This window comes from Equus quagga, chromosome 10 (genome assembly GCF_021613505.1).
Source record: "Equus quagga isolate Etosha38 chromosome 10, UCLA_HA_Equagga_1.0, whole genome shotgun sequence".
In the NCBI taxonomy this organism is placed as follows: domain Eukaryota; kingdom Metazoa; phylum Chordata; class Mammalia; order Perissodactyla; family Equidae; genus Equus; species Equus quagga.
Window position 1 is genome coordinate 61,456,831 of NC_060276.1, and position 21,285 is coordinate 61,478,115.

The 21,285-nt window shown below is 33.4% G+C and overlaps 1 protein-coding gene across 1 annotated transcript in view; it reads left to right on the top strand.

The window, feature by feature from the left end:
• BRWD3 (bromodomain and WD repeat domain containing 3) overlaps positions 1-21,285 on the top strand; it is a 116,196-nt gene that overhangs the window by 47,476 nt on the left and 47,435 nt on the right. Inside the window, exons 7-15 of the mRNA XM_046673240.1 lie at positions 2,581-2,741; positions 4,072-4,293; positions 8,287-8,387; positions 8,900-8,970; positions 9,932-10,032; positions 12,327-12,367; positions 14,985-15,089; positions 16,149-16,302; positions 20,228-20,362. Of these exons, the coding sequence (XP_046529196.1) occupies positions 2,581-2,741; positions 4,072-4,293; positions 8,287-8,387; positions 8,900-8,970; positions 9,932-10,032; positions 12,327-12,367; positions 14,985-15,089; positions 16,149-16,302; positions 20,228-20,362 (1,091 nt within the window). The remainder of the gene's footprint in view (positions 1-2,580; positions 2,742-4,071; positions 4,294-8,286; positions 8,388-8,899; positions 8,971-9,931; positions 10,033-12,326; positions 12,368-14,984; positions 15,090-16,148; positions 16,303-20,227; positions 20,363-21,285) is intronic.

Here is a 21,285-nt window from a genome sequence, read left to right on the forward strand (position 1 = left end):
ATATGGTATATATACACAATGAAATACTACTCAGCCATAAAAAAGAACCAAATTGTTCCATTCGCATCAACATGGATGGACCTTGAGGGTATTATGTTAAGCGAAATAAGCCAGACAGAGAAAGACAAACTCTAGATGACCCCACTTATAGGTGGAAGTTAACATATAGACATGGAGAACTGATCGGTGGTTACCAGGGAAAAGGGGGGGTGGGGGGAGGGCACAAAGGATGAAGTGGTGTGCCCACAACATTACTAACAATAATGTACAACTGAAATCTCACCAGGTTGTAATCTATCATAATCTTAATAAAAAAAAAAAGTTTGGGCCTGAGGGGCCAGCCCGGTGGTGCAGCGGTTAAGTTTGCACATTCCTCTTCTCAGCGGTCCCGGGTTCACCAGTTCGGATCCCGGGTGCGAACATGGCACCACTTGGCACACCATGCTGTGGTAGGCGTCCCACATATAAAGTGGAGGAGGATGGGCACGATGTTGGCTCAGGGCCAGTCTTCCTCAGCATAAGAGGAGGACTGGCAGTAGTTAGCTCAGGGCTAATCTTCCTCAAAAAAAAAAAAAGTTTGGGCCTGAGATACTAACTCTTAATTGGGTCAAGAATATTTTGCTTATATGCTTAAGTTGTGTTCTATCATTCATTGAGTAACTCAGATATTTGTTGGATGAATGACTGGATTTCTGGTAGCGATTTACTTTTCCTCTCTGTCTTTCACTGCTTCTTTCTCTTTCTATCTCTGTTCCTCCTCTTAAAGTTGCTTGTCTGATTTTTTTCTTCCTGTTGATGTTACTGTTTTTTTTTCTTTATACTTCAAGCAGTGGTTTTCAAACAGAAGCAGTTTTCTCCCCCAGGAGAGTTTGGCAATGTCTGGAGATACTGTTGCTTGTCACAACTTGGTGGTGCTGGAGTGATACTAGAATCTAGTGGGTAGAAGCTGGGGATGCTGCTAAATACTCTACAATAGGCTAACAGTCTCCCACAATGAAGAACAATCAGGCCCAAAGTGCCAATATTTCCGAGGTTGAGAAACCTTGCCTTAAAGTAACATACCTTTTCCTCTATCTATTTGCAAAGTGTGGATAGAAAAAAGCAGAGCAGAAATAATAGTTGATCATCCCAAGGAACTCAGAGCAGTAAGAAATGTTTGGAGAAGGAAGATTCTGAAGTCTCAAAGTTATGGTGCCTGCTCTTTCCATCTTAGAGTTGTGGAAATTTCCAGAGGTTGAAATGGGGAGACGCTACCAAAGAGAAATCCTCTAACCTGGTACAGATGCTTATGGGTTTTCTACCATTATTTATTCAACATCTTATGATATTACATAAATACTCAGATCTCTAATGTGTTCTTATGATTTGCATTCAACGTTTCATTGGTTTTGCTATTCATCATTCGTTTTTTGTCATTTTGTCAGTTTAAAATGGCCAGTGGATCTACATTTGCCAGGAAAAAAAAAAAAAAAGACTTCATTGCTCTTAAGATTGAGACATTGAAAGGTTTCGTACTTTTGATTGTGGCATGGCTCTAATTGTGCTAATCTAGCTACAGCTCAGTTCCTGCCTTAATTTTGCCTTGCTTCAACATAAAGCTATTATCATTTGTACTATATTATTTATGCACTAGGGTAAAATGTTCCCTTACCTCAAGGTGACTTTGAACTTAGAAGGACCCTATATTTTGATTAAAATATAATGTGTGGGATGTTAAATATTTTCAGTGTATAAGGGAAGGCTCAAGGAATTTCACAGAGCAAGTGAGTGCTTGTAAATTCTTACATGGGGATCAAGATCTCCATTTTAGGGAAGTGAGCAGAATCCAGATGATATTTGTAGGAGAATTGTAGACTTATTTATTCTGGCTACTTTTTAAGAAAATTAAGAACAGGGCAAAACAAACAAAAGAAAGGAGATGGGATCTAAGATGACCTCATAGGAGATGAAGCCTCAGAAGTTCATTGGTAACCAGAGGAGGAACCTCCAGTTTCAGAAACCAAAAAGGGGAGAACCTACAGACAAGCCTAGAAAGGATTGTATGTTACTGAAAACCTATGTGGTATAATAGCTTCCTTTCTCTTTTCACTGTGTAAATCTATTGTATTACTCTTGAATTTTTAGGGACAGCTGTACATGGGGTGGATGGGTGTAAGGAGGTAAGACAGGAGTACATAAACTTCCCTATATAATTTTTAAGATGTATTATACTTAACTAAATATAGTCTTTATTTTAAAATTTCTTCATGTTCTAGTAAGGTTTACCTATATATTTAAAGTGACAGTGTCTGACTATAGTCTACCAAGAAAGGCAAAACGGGAATGAACTTGAGAAACCATAGTAAGGCAAACAGAAAATCAGACTTGTGGGATTTAAAGAATAGTATTCTTAGTGCTTTGCAGTAGTGGATTTGAGTTCATAAAATCATGAAATGTCTAATAGAATTTAGACTTCTCACGGGATAGAATTGCTGTGGTGTGTGTACCCTGTTTTGTCTCATCTTAATATTCATTTTTTATTCATGAAGTAGATTTTGCTTTAGGTTTTAAGCAGTGAATCTCCTATTTTATGTTTTCCAGTGAGTATCACCTCTGCCAGGCAATTAACCGGATGTAGTCGCTTCAGCCATATTTTCCCTTCATCTGCTTACCAGCACATTAAGATGCATAAGAGAATTCTGGGGCACTTGTCATCTGTCTACTGTGTAGCATTTGATCGAAGTGGGAGAAGAATTTTTACAGTGAGTTTAAAATTTATGATACTGTAGCATATTAAAGATTTACAACAATTGAAGTTAGATTTCATGGCATTCAATTATGCTTTGTAAGCAGTTCATCCTTTTTAGGTACATGAATACAAGAAAAGATTAGTGGAAATTGAAAATCTTTTCTCATTCTATATAAGTAAAAGGGTGGACTATAATATCCTCTATGTTTTGGGAAATCTAATGAAAAAATTAAATCTTCAGAAGGCCTTATACTCTAGTGATGGTTAATTTATGTGAAAAAAATTTACCTACTCAATTTCATTTCATTCCATTTTAGCAATCATTTATTAAAATGCATTTTCCATTTGTCACTTAGTGGAATTGGTGCCAGTTCGGCATAATTAATGATTACATCATCCTTATGGTTGAATAGTTGAACTACACAGTTAGTAATGAAGATTACAGTAATTGTGTATATCTTTCTTTGATTTTAGTACTATTTTTTAAAATTAGGTTTTTATTAACCAGATCATGTTGCGTGCTTTTTAGTACAAAATTGTAGCACACTACCATTTCCAAGAAAAAGCTTATTCTCATTGCTTCAGTACTAAGTTAACATAGAAGTGTAGGTTAAGGGCGTAATTTTCTTTTTAAATTTGTATACTACAACAAAGGAAGTGGTTTGTATTTTGAGAAGTTAAACTCCTTGGCGTTCATTATAGATTCTTCAGTTGACATTTTCATGACTCTAAATACATCATCTAAGTATTTGCATGTTGATGATCATGATGAGGATGATGATTGCCGTCTTTTTATAAACAGATAATTATTAAATAACTTATCTACCACATTAGAGTAGAATTGCTCTTTACTATTTTTAAATCTTTTTTGAAATTCTCATTAGGGAGTTTAACAATGTTTCCATCAGAGATTATTAACAAAGCCTCATATTTACTGAGAAATACATATAGACTTTAGGTTAAAATTTTAAGTACTTGTAGAAAAAATATTCAAGCAATTAAGAAAAAAGGCTGTAAGGCCTAAGGAAAGAAATAATGGCAGAGATACTTGATGCCAAATCACTTAAAAGTGACTTAAAAATATTTTGAGTTATCAGGATTGGTAGTAGTTTTGAGGAATTCTTCACAAATGCCATTATCAATTTGGACAATGCTTTGTCAGTGCTTTCATTTTGACATCGTTTATATTTCCTGCTAGATCCATATTATATGGAGAGAAGTCACTAAAAAGTAAATGCTTAGAAGTAACAATAAAATCCTCCCTTTGTCTTTTGTCTTTTTTTGGGGAGGGGTTACGAATTTCTGCTGTATTGTAAATCTTCTGTCCTTTTGTGTTATTCTAGGGTTCAGATGACTGTTTAGTGAAAATTTGGGCAACAGATGATGGACGCCTCCTTGCTACACTTCGAGGGCATTCTGCTGAAATTTCTGACATGGCTGTTAACTATGAAAACACTCTCATTGCCGCAGGCAGCTGTGATAAGGTTGTAAGGGTGTGGTGTCTTCGAACTTGTGCACCAGTTGCAGTCCTTCAAGGACATTCAGCTTCTATTACTTCCATACAGGTAAAAAAAAAATGAAAAGACACTTCTAACATAGGTAATAAGGATGAGAATTCTCTTGATTTTTGTTAACATTATGTGGATAATACAAAGAATAGCAACAGAAAGATGTTGATCTCTTAAGGGCTTAGTTCCTACCCTGCAGACAGGTATTTTTTAAAGTTCCTTTTTCATATAAATCTGTTCTCTTTAGAAATAAGTAAAAAGATCATTGAAAAGGTTTTTCAAATAGGGTGTGAGACATCTTATGCATCTCACTCATATTTGTGAAGAAGGGAGAAGACTTGTAAATGCCTTAAGGAGCAAAACTGATACCTGTTAGTCAGGATATAAACAGGTTCTAAACTTGAATGTTGACATAGTTTGTGTTAATATTTAATGTAGGGTGTTTGTCAGTCAGATTTTTTGTGTGTATGTGTGTAGTTTAGGGAAATTTTTATTCTTAGTTTCAGTAATTTCCTGTTTCAACTTGATGTTTGACATACAATACGTTGACTTCTTTTAAATACTTACCCATATAGTGTTTTTACCAGATGTTGGTAGTGAAAGTCCTGGATACCCCCAAAAGAACTTAATAAAACTAAGCAGAACTTTTGTTCTGTTTCTTTGTGTTGAGAACAAAACAGAGGAACCCTTTTGAAACTGTCTTTTACATGTTGATCAAGGCGCCCACTTTAGTGGATGAGATAATCACTCCCATTTGCTTTTCCTTGTTCTTCAGTTGCTAATAAGTATGCCAGTCAATTTTTTGTGTTATTTAAATAACATATCTCCTGTTTATGAGGTGCTAGCAAAAGTTGGGTTCAGTGCCTATTGGATTTGAAAAATTTCATGTCAAATTTTTGATCAGTTGAAATCATTTTACGAATTTTGTTTGGAGTTACTTGTGTTCCCACTATCCTATCTGGCAGATTATTTCTGGAATTTGGAGATACTCTCATACAACATAAAAAAAGATATGACCTTTTGTTTATACTCAGAAATGTTTATGATACTGTTTGGCTCCTTTGTAGTTTCATTTGCTAATTTCTACCTCATTTCATTTATATGTGGGAGTACCCTAGAGATCCATGGACCTCTTTTCTATCACATTATTTCCCTTGGTGATCTCATCAAGTCTCATGGCTTTGAATTTCATCCATAGGCTCATGACTCAAACTTATATTTCCATCCTATCTTTCAGCTCCGTACTTGTGTATTCTACTACCCACTTGGTATCATCACATGAATATCTACTAGGCATGTCAAACGCAACATATTCAAAATTGAACTCCTGTCTTCCCTCCTCAGATCTCTCAAAGCTTTCTCCATCTAAACAAATGGCAGTTTCATCCTTCCAATTGCTCAGAGTAGTCGTCTCTGACTTTTTTCTTCCTCTTCTATCTCATATCTAAATTGTTAGCAATCACGTTGACTTTAACCTCAGAATATATCCAGAATCTGACAAATTCTCATGACTTCCATCATTACTACCCTTTTTCAAACCACTCTCATCTGTGACCTAGATTACTGAAACAGACTTCTAACTGATCTTCCTGCTTCTTCTCTTCCCTCTCTCTTGCCCTAGTGTAGCCTCTGCATAGCAGCCTGGGTGATTTTGAAATGGAAGTTAAATCATGTCACTGGTGCTCAGAACCCTAAATAGTTTCCAAACTCAGAGTTAAAGCCAAAGTCTTTACAACGACCTCAAGGCCTTACATTCTCAGCCCCTTGTGTTCTTTGACCTCATCTCCTACTACTTGTTTCCTGTTTTCATTCTGCTTTAGCTGCTATCCACTCTACCTTTTTAGACCACTCTAGCTACATTCTTGCCCTTGCTCTTGCAGTTGCATGTCTTTGGAATGATCTCCCTTGGATATTCACATGGCTCGTTCCCTTACTTTCTAACCACTTTGTGCCAATGTCACTCTCTCAGGGAGCCCTTCTCTGAACACCTTATCACTCTAAAATTGTAAATTGTTCCCCTCACCAGCTCTCTGTATCTCTCTTTAGTTTCATTTTTGTCATAATGATTATCATTTAGTGTGCATTCTGTATTCTTTATTTATTTTTTGCTAATTAACTGTCTGTCTTAACAGCGTGGTGTATTATCCTTCCGGGTTCTTTGTTTTTCTTTTTGTAACAAAATTGAGTTAAAATGGCATGATGTTAACAATAATTGCCTCTGGGTGGTGAGATTATAAGTAGTTTTGATTGTTTTTTTCTATATTTCCTAAATTTTCTTCAATACCTATGTATTAATTTGTATTCAGGAATGTACATATATATAGTGTTTTTGTTTTTTATAATCTCTAACATGATTTCTCATTTAAAGACAATCCAATTAAGGTATATTAATAGGCCAGATCCCCCTTTGTGATTGATGAAGCAGTTTAAATATAATGGGGATAATAAAAGTTTCTTTAAACTTAATAAAATATGTATGTATTTTATATATAGTATACAGAATGCATACTGAATAGTGATCATTATGACAAAATGAAACTAAAGAGAGATACAGAGTGCTGGTGAGGGGAACAATTTACAATTTTAGAGTGATAAGGTGGACAGAGAAGGGCTCCCTGAGAAAGTGACATTTACACAAACTTAATAAAATGAAATAAATATAAAATTATATTATTTCATACTTAATTGTCTCATTCCTATAGGTCAGAGATCAGCATATTTATGGGCAAGATAGTAAATATTTTAGGCTTTCCAGGCCATGTGGTCTCCGTCGCAGCTACTTAACTCTGCTGTTGCGGTGCAAAAGCAACCATAGACAGTGTACACTGACTGTGTCCCAATAAAACTTTATTTACAGAAATTTTGTTTCTAGGCAGCAGCCTAGATTTGGCATGTGGGCCATAATTTGCAGACTCCTGCTATAGTTTATGTATTAAGCTTTCTAATGCAAGCTTCTGTATCTCAGAAATGAAAATATAAGCATGCTACCTGAGCGCTGGTTTCTTTACTATGCATCCACTAATAATGGATAATATTAATTGATAATTTTTGTTTAACTTAAACACTGCAGTCTTTAGAAGCTCTGTGCTTCCAATCAAGAAAACTAAATAAGTGACTTCTAGTATCTATAATGATCACTTTCTTTTGATTTGAGTTCAAAATTTATCAAAACCCTATGCATCTTGATCCTTAATCTTCATCTCAGTGGAAGGTGTTTATTATCTCTTTTGGGATTTTTAAAACTCACAGGCATGCTAGAGACCCTAGCTTGCTTTTCAACTTTTTCCTGTGTCCCAGGCATCAGGAGCCCAGTGGCTCTTCTTTTCTGTGCGAGTCTCTTCTGAGGACATGTAAAATACTGAGAGTCCGAGCCTAAGAATCCTACGTGATAAAGGCCATCCACGGCCCATCTAGGATAGTAGTCGTCCCCTAAATTGGCAACTTAAGTATATTTATTAATCTGTTTTTTCTACAATGATGCAAACAGAGATGACCTATTTTACATTATTCATGAAAATTATTTAAATTTAAAAAAGACAAAATTGCCATCATACTTCATTGAAGTTTGAAGTAATATTAAAACTCAAATACTTGGTTTTTAACATCCTAATCATTGGTTTTAGATTTAGTTCTAATGCCCTATTCATATGAGCTATAAAAATTCCATCATTGTTGCTGTATAAACATATGTTTAGCAGATTTGTAATGGTTTAACTAGTAATGACTTTGTGAATTTTATCTTCCTTCAAAGTAGTGAAATAATAATCTTAAAAGATGATGTTGAATAATTTTAAAATAATTGTCTTTTAGGACTAAAATATTTTATCTTAAATTCAATGACTGACTTTTTTTTTGCAGTTTGATATTTTAAATTTTTCTAAGGTATTCATTAAGAAATTTATATAACTAATTTCTTGAAACTGAAATTCTTAAGTGAATTTATTTAAAGTATATTTGTTAAAGTGATTATAATTTTAGAACATGCTATGTTTAAAATAAGTTTCAACATGAAAGCTTTCTATTTGAATTAGAATTTTTTTTTGTTTTTAGTTTTGTCCATCAACTAAAGGCACAACCAGATACCTCACTTCCACTGGTGCTGATGGAACAATCTGTTTCTGGCAATGGCATGTAAAAACAATGAAGTTTAGGTAAGTTTAGAATTGGGTTAGAAATTCCATGAAAAATCAAGCATATTCACTTTTCTTTATTCCCTCGAGAGATTTTTAATAGTCTATGTATTTAAGTATATAAATGTATGTGTGCTGATGTATATATACATCCATACCTACTTTGATGTTAGACATTTTAAAATAAAGTTTTTCTGAAACCAGTGCTAAAGTCTAATTTATACACAAAATTTTGGTAAGGAGTATTTGTTTCAATTCTTACTCAGATAAGAGGACTTCGAACTTCTCTTAATGGTAGTAGCAAGTAACATGGTAATTTGTAAAGCTATAATAGTAATACTGATATCATAAATTATATTTGCAAGGTTAAATGCATTTTTAATCTGAATGATGGGAATAGTACTTATTGACCAGTTCAATTTTGTGGTTTCTGTAATATTGATGGTAATTCAGTCAACATCCAGCCATGTGCTAAAATTCTTGCATATTTAATGAACATGAGGAAAAATAAAAACATCTTTCTTTTCTCTTAGAGATCGCCCAGTGAAATTTACCGAGAGATCCAGACCTGGAGTTCAGATATCTTGTTCATCTTTCAGTTCTGGTATGTGTAAAAATTGAATGTTTTGAGTACTCAAAATATTAAGTGATCCAGTTGTGAAAGGTATATCTTTGCAGTTTTGTGGAGGAAAAAAATGCATATCTTTCAGTGTTAATGGAAGCATACCAAAAATGTGAACCATATGTTATGATAGATGGACCTTTGTGGACTCTAATTAACATGTAATAGCTGTTGAGTTTTTTTCCTTATTTACAATTAATATGTTTTTATATAATACAGCATTTATTTGGTAAAATGTATAGCGCCCCCCCATCATTAAAATCCTGCCCTGACTTTTCAGAAAACATTTACTGTGGCTCCGTATAGAAGACAGTTTTACAATGTGTAAACAGTGCTTTTCTAGTGCTAAGAATCGTGCAGTAGTTAACCTTGTCTTTTTTAAATTATAGTAGAGTATAACATAATATTTACCTTTTTAATAACCATTTTTAATGTACAGTTCTGTGGCAGTAAGCATATTCACATTGTTCTGCATATATTACCACCATCTATCTCTAGAATATTTTCATCATCCCAGAAGTGGTTGAGTTTTTACACTTAACCACTATAGCTACTATAAAAAGAATTGTAGATATAGGTTATATATATATATGTATGTATATATTTTATAAATAATTTTGGAACATTGTATTTTTACATAAAATAGAAAGAAGTGAGATTCCTCAAGCCATGACCTTAATGTTTATGATCCAAAGGCCTATATTTAGTGTATAGTTGGTGAGTTTTTATTAGGTGAATGGTATAGTTGTCCTTTAAATATTTCTCTTGTTTTTCTTGAATTTTACTTATTTATCTCTGAAATGTTAGTATGTCTTTAATGATTAGAAGGTAATGTTGTGTTTCTTGCCTTTTTGTTAATATAAGGTAGCATATAACTAAGGAAGCAATCAGAGGGTTGTCAAAGTTCCTTGGTACAAAGTTTGTTTGTTTTTTAATCCTCCAGGTGGTATGTTCATTACAACAGGTAGCACTGACCATGTGATTAGAATCTATTATTTGGGTTCTGAGATCCCTGAAAAAATTGCTGAATTAGAGTCACATACGGTAAGAGCAAAATGAGAAATTTAAATATATTGCTTTCTTTTTTAACACCCCTGGAAAATCAGTTTTATTTCTTCTTTGCTGATCTGTACCCTAATTTAATATAGATTGGTGCTAAAACCCATATGGTAAGATGTCTCTTTAGTAATGAAGATCAGTGTGAAATTTTAGATTTAGTATGTTTATATTAAAGACGTGTTCTATTTGACTATATGGAAAAAGAAAAATATATATATCACAGTAATAGTTTATGAAAATCCTCTTTCATCCTGCTGTATTTTATTAATTATATAAGCTGTTTGTTACTTTAAAATCTACACACTTATTAAAAGACATATTAAGTATGCCTTAGGAAAAAAGTTCTTTTTATTCAATTTAGCTTGTTGATCTTAGTATGAGTGTTTCCAGAATGCCATCAAAGACTCCTGAAATCTAATCTCACTTTGTTATCAATAACAGCCTTCCATACAGGTAACAGCTTTATGCTTGGAGTGACAGTCATTGGTGACTGGCACTTTTCCTCTCAAGTTATCTTCACTCCCTTTTGGCTTTTTTAGGAAGCTTGGAGCCACTATTGTTTATTCATATCCTTGTGCACTTTTCATCTCTTCCTCCTCTTTCTTTCCTTACCTTCTTTTCCAGATAATTATTTATTGTGGAAAATGGAAATATTTCTGTTTCAGCTCACTGTACATGTCACGTGATTCATTGTCAAAGCTATATAGTTAGCATTTGAAAGCAGTCAGCTTTACAAGTCTTAATGTTACTGTTCTTACTACTGTTGACACCTCATTTGGAATACTGTTAGTGCGCATCAATAAAACACACACAGTTTCCCTGAAAGATGACCTTAATAAAAAGATATTTTTTGAGTTGCAGAATCAATCATGTTCCTGAAATTTGTAGTAAAAAAGACCCCTGTTAGAAACCTTCTCCTTGTTCTTTTGGAAACAGCCTCCTGCTTTTTGTCCTCTCATATAAACATAACTGGACAGTCTCCTTGTGAAGAGTTACTTAACCAAACTGAGCTCTCACCTTGATGTTACTTGCTCCTAGATAGTAAAATCCTGGAATAGTATGTAAATTTTGAAAGGAAGAACTTAGAAATATAATGAAGATCTCAATCTGAGACTGTCCAGTGGGAGAAATCCATTTGTGCTAGAGCATGCAAAAAGGCATCTTTACAATTACCACCCAAGCAGGGTGTGTACATAAGTGCAGTCAAGTCTATTGAGAGCTGAGAGAGAAGGAGGCAATAAATGAATGAGAAAGAATTGAGGGGGGGAAATATGAAGAAAAATTGATTAGCAGAGGTTTTTTTTACAGGTGCCCAGCAAAGAAAAATGTCAGAAAACTTACATATTCTCGCTTGAAATCAACAGCGACTTGTTAGTAATTGAAAATAAGATGTCCTTTCAGAAAATCTAAAACTAATTATTGCAAGTGGCAGTGAGAATCCAGAATCTGTCAGATAAATACTACAGTGAAATTATGTAACAGTGTGAATCATGGATATAAAAACAGTTTAACGATTTTTAAAAATGAAAAATAGTTAAATACAAAGACATCTGGTATCTGAGCTTTTTATTAAAAATTTAAGTTCGAATGCAGTTCAATAATTGACTGATTTGTGAAAATGTGTACAACGTTTGAGGGTATGTTTTAGCTTTATTATCAAGGAATAAAGAGAACTAAAGCACACATTTTGGCTTACGCTTTAATCTTCTCATCACTACAATACACATATTTGTCAAAGTATGATTTAATCTTTATAAAGGAATATTCAAATAGCAGTATCTAAATTGTAGTACCCAAAGACTGTCAGATGAATCCATTGTAAAATAATTAAATAAACCATGTAAAAAATAGGAAATGATTGATTTGTTTTCTGAAATTTAAAAAATTAACTTTAAAAAAGTTAAGTGGGGACATTTAATTCAACTACTTTTAAATCAGTTATTTTAAGGTGGCATTTCAGATTAATGTGCTGCCTTGTTATGAGGGACATAATAAACAAATACCTATTCAGAACTATCTGTCTCTTGAGATTGTGGTTTAGAAACAGGTTTGCTTATGTCTGGTTTGTCTCAAATTACTGCTGATAAAGTATTCTTCCTCAATAAGTTGTTTCAGCCTTCATTAATTTTTTTAAGAAAATTCTAGGTCTTTTAAAAGAAAATTATAGCATTAAAAATCTGCTCCATGATGCTTTTACATGTGAATATGAGGAGAAGAGTACTTTATTAATTTCACAAATAAATTAATTCTAACCAAAAATCTGTTGTTTTATGTCTTAGGACAAAGTTGTTGCTGTTCAGTTCTGTAACAATGGAGACAGGTAACTATGTAGTACTTATCTGTGTAAACAGATATTTGACATATTTTACCTCTCTTCCCTCAGACGTAGCTACCTCTACTCTAGATACTTTATTTCTGTCTAGTCACTTAGATCTGAAAGCCCTTATCTATGTTTGATGACGTCCTTACCCCATCTCTTCTAAACTCCTATCCAAGTAGTAGCCATAGTCTATCAGTTCTTCCTTTCTGAATGATTTCTTTTTTGTTTATTTTGCTTTTTCCATTTCTGTTATCACTCACCTTAGTCAAGGATTCCATTATTTGACCCATTACCTTCAGTTTTCTTCTCCATTCTAAATATATCCTGTTCATCTCTGTCAGATCAACATTACTCTGTTTGGATATCTTTAGTGTTTTCTCTTTGTCTATAGAAAAATATCTTAGTCTGGCATTCAGAAATCTCTACAACTTGACTTAGACCTACATTTTCTTCTCATCTACTATTCCCCATATATATAAACCCTTAGATTTAGCCTAATTGATTTAGTCGTTGTTCCTGTTACATCCCATATATATTCTCTCATATATTCCTTTATTTATACTTTACCTTATACCATTCTTACCCAGAAATATCATCCCCCACCTCCTCTTCACTCCTCTTTCCTTCCTATATCCTTTCTATCCCTTCCGTTCTCCTTCAGTCTATTTTCCCTCTCCTTCCTGTATCTCTTCTTTTCTAAGTCCTATCTTCCTTTTGAAGTTTATGCCCTGCCTGACACCTTTCCTGACTACTACAAATTTTAGCTATCTTGTCTTCCAGTGAACATCTGTATCACTTATTGTTTGTTTTACTCGTGATACATATTTCCTATCTGTAAACTCAGAAATTACATATAGGTATTTATACACCCTCTTAAATATCTGATCTCAAAAAGGTAGTAATCTTCTACCCTGGCCTGCAAATTGACCTAAAATAGATTTAAAAATTTAACCAATTAACATAAATTTATATCCACATATGTCTGTAAGGACTTTATGTGGTTGACCATGTTTTATTTTAAAATATTTTTCGGACAGTGGGTGATTACTATGATGAATTTGTTCATCTTTTTAAATGCAAGAGTAAATAATCATGGTCCATAAAGAATGACATTTATATTAAGAATCAAAAAACCTGCAAATAATTTTTAAGGTTGGTTTATTGCACTATACTGAGTTATACACTTAAAAGTTTGTACAACTGTATTTCTTTCATGCTAGAAGAATCTGAATTTTTTAATTCCTTGTTTTTTTCCTCAAAGGAGAAGCATTATTTTATCTTAATTAGTTATGTGGCCAATAAACACATCGAAAGATGCCCAATTTTACTAATAATCAAAGAAATGCAATTTAGAATAATACAAACAATATTTTTCTTTCATAATGACAAGATAAAGAAGAATGATAACATCCAATATTGTCAAGTTATAGGGAAAATGGGCACTCTACCACAACTTTTGTTGAGATTGTAAATTGTTAAAAAGAACAATATTTTTCAGGGAAGTAATTTGTCAGTATGTGTCAAATACAGCTTTAAAAATGTGCCTCCCTTGACTCACCAAAGATATGTATAAGGTTGTACAAAGATGTGCATAGAGAGATATTCATCACTACATTGTTTATAATGATGAAGACTGGAAATGGTATGAATATTCATCAGTAGGGGGTTGATTAAATTTTGATACATCCATATAGTTGAACACTTATTAAAAGTAATGGGTAGTTTTATATTTGTAAGCATATAAATGTATCTACAAAATACACTTAAGTTAGGGAAAAATAGTATAAAACATTATATGTTGTATAATTCTATTTCCTATAGGTCGAAATATATAACTATGTATGTATGTCTTTGACAAAGTCTGCAAGAATAGAGACTGAAGTGTGAAGAGTGATAGAATTATGGGTGAATGAATGTATTTTTTTGTAACAGTTTTATTGAGATATAATCCACATAACATATAATTCACTGTTTTTTAGTATGTTCATAGGGTTGTATAACATTTACCACAGTCAATTTTAGAACATTTCATCACCCCCAAAAGAAATCCAATACCCTTTAGCTCTCAATCCTCAATCTTTTTATGCTTCCACCCTCAGCTTTGGGCAATAGTTAATCCATTTTTTGTCTTTATAGATCTACCTATTCTGGACATTTCATATAAAAGGAATCATATAATATGTGGTCTTTTGTGACTGACTTCTTTCACTTATCATAATGTTTACATGATTCATCCATGTCGCAGCATGTATCATTATTTCATTTCTTTTTATTGTGAATAATATTTGATTGTGTGGGTATACCACAATTTGTTTATCCATTTATTGGCTGATGGATATTTGGATTATTACCACTTTTTGACTTAGGAATAATGCCATGAATATTGGTGTACCAGTTTTTGTTTTTTCCTCTTGGGTATATATCTGAGAGTAGAATTGCTGAGTCATATGGTAACTCTGTATCATGTTGAGGGATTCCCAAACTGTTTTTTAAAGTGTGCCATTTTTAATTCCCCCCAGTAGTGTATGAGGATGAACATACTACTTTTATAATTAGAAAAAAAGTGATTTTCATTTTGGAGGAAAATAATAAGGATATTTTAACTGTTTCTTTGCAGTTTAAGATTTGTTAGTGGAAGTAGAGATGGAACAGCGAGAATTTGGCAATATCAGCAACAAGAATGGAAGAGTATAGTACTAGATATGGCTACCAAAATGACTGGGTAAGATTGGATGTTAGATATTTCAGTGGTTCTCATATGGTATAGTATCTTTTACTTTATTAAATTGTACTTAATAATGAAAATAAAATATCCTTTTAGATTAGCAAATTGTTTGGAATTAATTGGTAGATGTGATGTTTGCATCTGTATTTAGTCTCTAAGTAAATTGCCTTTTACTGTTGATTGACAGACTGGATGATAGGAACATTGCTGATTTGTTCAAAATTCTGGTTCACTTGTGACCCAAAGATCTCTGTGCTCTACTAATACCCATAGCGTCATTCTCTGCCTTGGTTTTCCATAGATCATGTTTTTATATCTATCTATACTACTTTCTACTTTGAGGGTTGTCCCTATTAAACGTCATCATATGTTTAATTATTTCTCTAATTTATTGAGAATGCCTTTGTAATGTTTCATATTAGAAGTTTTACTGCTCAAGACTGTGAGTCTACTTAATCAGCATTCTATTTCATCGTCTTCACTGTTGATTGGAAGATATATAATTTCCTCTTTGGGACACTACAGTTTCTTTAGGGTATGACCCTGAAATAATTACCTTCCCATTAATAACAATGTAGAACTGATTTTATAGTCAGTTCTATATCAGCTACTGATAATGTAATACTCAGTTAAGTCAGAAATTACTAAATTTCTTACTGCTCTCTTACAAGATCTATTAGTTTAAAAAATTTTAATATTTAAGGGAACAAAGTGTCCATTATGTGTTTTCTTCATATTTTCTGGTAGCCAACATGACCTTGTGTTTTATTTTTCAAAATATTTGTAGATTTTTTTCTAGTTTCCCTTTTTTTCTTGTTCTTGGGTAACTGCAAAATTTTTGCCATTTTGTCTGCTTTTCTCCCTAAAATAAATTTAAGGGTACCCAAGTAGTTAGTTTTTATTATTTTATTTTGTGAGTACTTAAAAGTATAGTTTAGAATTTTTTTATCTAAAAATTTACATGCTTCTGGAGAGATCTTTGTCATAATTTGCTACTTCAGATGTACCTTTGTTAAAAGGTTACAGTGTATGAATACTGCAAATTATTTTGTTTAGGAATAATTTGCCATCTGGAGAAGACAAGGTCACTAAACTTAAGGTGACTATGGTGGCCTGGGATCGCTATGACACCACAGTTGTTACTGCAGTGAACAATTTCCTTTTGAAAGTATGGAATTCTATCACAGGGCAACTTCTTCATACTTTATCTGTAAGTATTCTATTTTTATAAAAATTGAAATGGTCAAAAAGTTCAATATTCTAGAAGAAAGGAAATTTAAGTGCTAGTTTACTTTCTGTGACTTACTGTCCCTTGGAGAGGTAATTCTTGGAGGTACCTTTGTTGCCATATCTGCAAAACGGGGATGATACATGGTATAGTTGCTAAAAGTAGGTTATATACATTATTTTGTTTTTAGCATGAGTTGGGATTTTTTGTTATTGTTTTAGGAGTAGAGCTAACTTTATTTTGATGGGTCTCCTGTATTCTCTTGTCTTCAGGAGTTAGTTTAGAAGAAGTAGAGGTAAGAGGAAGAAGTAGAAGAAAAAGATGCCTCTTCCTCTTTCTTTTAAAAAATGTTATTTGTCATAGTAAAAGGCTCCAGTATTTGTGGTGTGAAAAGTTGATGTGATTGATAGCAGAAATCACATGAGTAGGGTTGATGTTTATCGTGGTGTGGTTTGATTTCAGGTTAAATTCCGCATAAGAGCCTTATTTCCTATCTGGTTGAATTGTCAGTTCATCAGTACTTTAAGGAGAAGGGCCAAGTGATTGTCCTATAGTTTACCTAGTAGTAAGTGATAGGGACTAGAAACAAATTCTCCTGACTCAATTCTGTGTAGTATACCATGGTATCATCCTTATTTGACTCCTGTGTGAGATAATCCTATTCAAAGCCTCTGAGGTTTCTAAAGATTTGTTTAATTTTGGGAAGATTTCCAATTTATCTTGCATATACCCCCCACGTCCTCTTTCCTAAATAAAGCCCTAACACTGTGTTAGTGGAATTTTGTATTCTTCTTTTTGTCTGTTAAACCAATGCTTACTTCATTCTGGCTTTCCCTATGCCCTGATACAAGTTTCTATTAATATGTGTGGGAAAAAATATACTGTTTGCTTGGTTCTTTCTTAGGAAATGTTTGTGTCAGAACACTCCAATAGAAATATAATTTGAGCCACATATGTAATATTAATTTTTCTAGTAGCCACAATAAAAACATAAAACACAACAGGCAAAATTAATTTTAGTAATATATTTTGTTTAACCCAGTATATCCAAAATAGTAGCATTTCAACATGTAATTAATAGAAAAATTATTAATGAAATATTTTGCATTTTTTTCGTACCAAATCTTTGAAAATCTGGTTTATATTTTGCACTTAAAGAATATCTCTTTACAGACCAGCCACATTTCAAATGCTTAGTAGTCACACGTGGCTAGCAGCTGCAGTATTAGACAGCACAAGTCTGTATCTCTAAAAATCACGATTTCAAAGGCCATGTAGCCATTGGTTTTATAAATCCAAGTAAAATTATGTTTTAATAAGTACCTTAATTTAGAGTTGTTTTTAGTGGCACTCTTCCCATGGGTCATCTGTTTCCAGTGAATTTTACTGAAGAAATTTTAGAACAGACTATTTTTGATCCTTATATCAATCAAATCTACTTAGTTTGGGTATAGGACTTATATATTCTGTGTTAATAATTTGTATATCAGCGTCTTAATGGGGTGTAAAGTTCTTCCTTCCATTCAGCAAATACTTATTTAGCATCTAGTTTGTGCCAGCCACTGAGTTAGGTGTTAGCAATAAATGATAAATTAAAGAGTGCCTGTCCTCCTGAAGAAGAGAGAGAGAGAAAACAAAAATTTGCTCAAATTCTAAGAAAGAAATGTGCAAAATACAATGCACATTTCTAATAAGGTGACCAAACCTAGTCTGGGAGGGTCAGAGGAAGCTTCCTGAGGAAGTGAAGTTTAGGTTAAGATTTGAAAGATAGGTAGAAATCACCCAGGTCTCAGCCTAAATGTCACCTCTTTGACAAGGCCTTCCCTGATCAAACAATCTAGAATAGCCTCCCAGTCTGCCTCATTACATCACCTTGCTTTATTTTCATCATAGTGTTTATCACGACCTGATGTTTCCTTCTTTTTTATTTTCTGTCTCAACATGGTAGAGGGTCAATTAATATTTGGTAAATTACGTATGTGAGAAGGTTGGGAGGTTCTTCCAGGAAGAGGGAAAAGCATATACAAAGGTCTTGAGGTAGAAGGGAGTTGAAAGAAAGCCAATTTACGTTGTTTCTTGGCCTTTATAAGTGGCTAAGATCAAGTGAAAGAAAACCAATTTCTGGCTAGAGCAGAGAGCAGAGTGTCACCAGATAGGACTCAAGAGATGGACAGGGGCCGAACTATTCAAGGTCTTGTAGGATCTATCTGAAGACCAATTGGAAACATTAAAGGGTTTAAAAGGAAAGGAGTGACATGTGAATTTTGCTTTTGAAAAATACCTTATAATTCTGATGACAGAGTAGAGAGAATAGATTCGAATGGAGATAAGAGTAACTCTGGCACACTGTAGGAGTCTATGGTAGAATGGGCTATGGTGATAATTTAGATTTGAGTAGCTGTGCTGGAAATAGAGTGTGCTTAATAAATAAAAATAGGGCGGATGATAAATAATAAGACATTAGTGAATTTGACTAGGTTTTGCTCCCCATGATCCAGTGACAATGTCCTATCTTAAGTCAGGTGACCAACAAAATAAAATCCTCTGTTTAAAATCCTCTCTTTCCCAGTGTACCCTTAAGTAGTTGTATCATTTTCATTTGAGTTTAATAAAGTAATTTTATTGTTTACTGGTTAGGAATCTGAGAAAGTATTTACTATATCATTGATTATTCAGCAAGAGATTTTGTTATAAGAAAGAATTTTTTCGTAGTTGCTGAGAAAAGAGTTTTGTTAAACTTTCAGTTGTTAACAGTATTTATTGTAATGGGATTTTACCTACTAATTTTAACATTTTGCATTTTGAGCCAGTCTACAGTTATTTTTTGATAAGCTGTATTTTTGGCCATAACGGTAGGATACTCTATTATTCCATTTTTTAATACAATGATTTGAAATAAAATGCACTTCTTAGGTTCACAATATATGATCAACTGTAGAAGCTCCTAATGTGTAAGCTGCTGATGTGTTCTTAAGTGAAATGCAACTTCAGAATGTCCTGTATGCTTTCTAAGACTTGGAGCCTGTTGTTAATCGTGTACTCTTTAGCCAGGAGTTAAGGAAAATCAACAATGATCTAAATCAGGTGTCAGCAAACCTTTTCTTTAAGAGGCCAGATAGTAAATATTTTAGCTTTGCAGGCCACGTATGGTCTCTGTTGCATATTCTTTGTTTTTTACAACCTTTTAAATGGTAAGAACCATTCTTAGCTCACAGGCTGTGTGTACAAAAACGTCTGGGAGCTGGATTTGGCTGGCAGGCTGCAGTTTGTAGAATCCTGATCTAAGGTGTCTATGTACTGGTATTCATAGATTTATTGAAAGTGAAATGTATGCATAAAGCATTGGTTTTCAAACTTAGAGTTTTTGGCAGCAAACCCATTTTTCAGATAGCATATTATATGAAATCTTCAAATAGAAAGTAGATAAAGGGCAGAGCCATTATACTTTGTTGTTTGAATGTGTCCTGGGGCCTCCAAAATACAATTTGAATACCAGTGATAGAAAGTGCTGGATGAAGAACAGTGAAGGTTTGTCGTCACTGTGACAGAATTGGGTGTTAATGAAAGATTGTGCTTGTCACATTTTCTTTGGCCTTTTAAATAGCAGAGTCCTAGAAATATGAATTCTATTTCAGGGGCCTGGTTAATGAACTGCAACTGTTTGGACTATCATTATTTTAAACACCTTTTCAGGTCTTCTGTCTATTGAATACTTTATGAAATCACCACTTAAACATGTAAGGAACTCTAACTGAACTATTTCTTTCAGTGTCCATGTTAAATTGCTGTTAAATTGGTGTGCATGAATTCATCTGAACCAGATTGATGGCATACTCTCAATATCTTTTGACCAAGTAAACCAGATACTCGGTGTTGCTTTTCATTATTAATATTGATTTTATCACAGGGACATGATGATGAGGTGTTTGTTTTGGAAGCACATCCATTTGATCAAAGGATCATACTTTCGGCGGGTCACGATGGGAACATTTTTATTTGGGACCTTGACCGGGGGACCAAAATTCGGAATTATTTTAACATGGTAAGGAAAATCTGTGCTTAGTTTATATTAAAACAGACTTCTCTTCTATGAAAACTTGGTAATTAAAAGCATACTTAGTACCAAGGAACACCTTGTCATCTTGTGTTTAAATTCATACAATACCTTAGAGATTGACTCAATACCTGAGGGTAAGGCCAGTAGAGAATTATGCCTTGTAACTTTATTATCGTGGTGTTAGCATTTTCCAAATTCTGGTCCCCAACTTTAAACTCTAGAAATTTAAATTTAATAAGCATTTGGAGCTCACACTAACGAAAATCACGAAAAGGTTAATGTTTAAACTATAATCCTAATTTATGAATCACAGCAATGAGTATATTGTATATGCCTCTGCTAAACCCCATATGGCTTAGTTAGTAATCAAGAAGTTGTTTTGCAAACATGGAATTGGAGATATGGGTACTAAGATATATTTCATACAAACCATGCAAAAATCTGGTGACCTCTCTGTTCTCCCAGTAGACCACCCTCCTGTGGTGATGAGACTACTCATCCTCCATATTTAGTGTCCCCTTCTGAAGAAACGTTTAGTCAGAACTATTCTTCAGAAGGGGACACTAAATATGGAGGATGAGTAGTCTCATCACCATATTTAGTGTCCCCTTCTGAAGAATAGTTCTGACTAAACGTTTCTAAATTGTTGGCCTTTGAGCTCCCTTTTATAGGTTTTAGACATATTCAGATTATTGATAATACCCTCTGTCTTTTGTTAGTAAAATTGATTTGTGTGCTTTAATTCTGGGATGGTTATTTTAAAGCTTACTTTCATTACAATTTAAGATGTGAAAATAATATCTTGACTTTCTGAGATAGCACCTTTGTCAACTTGGTTGTGTTTAGGTATTTTTTTAATTCTTCTCTGTCACTTATTTAGTACTTCTTGAGATGTGACATTGCTGGTA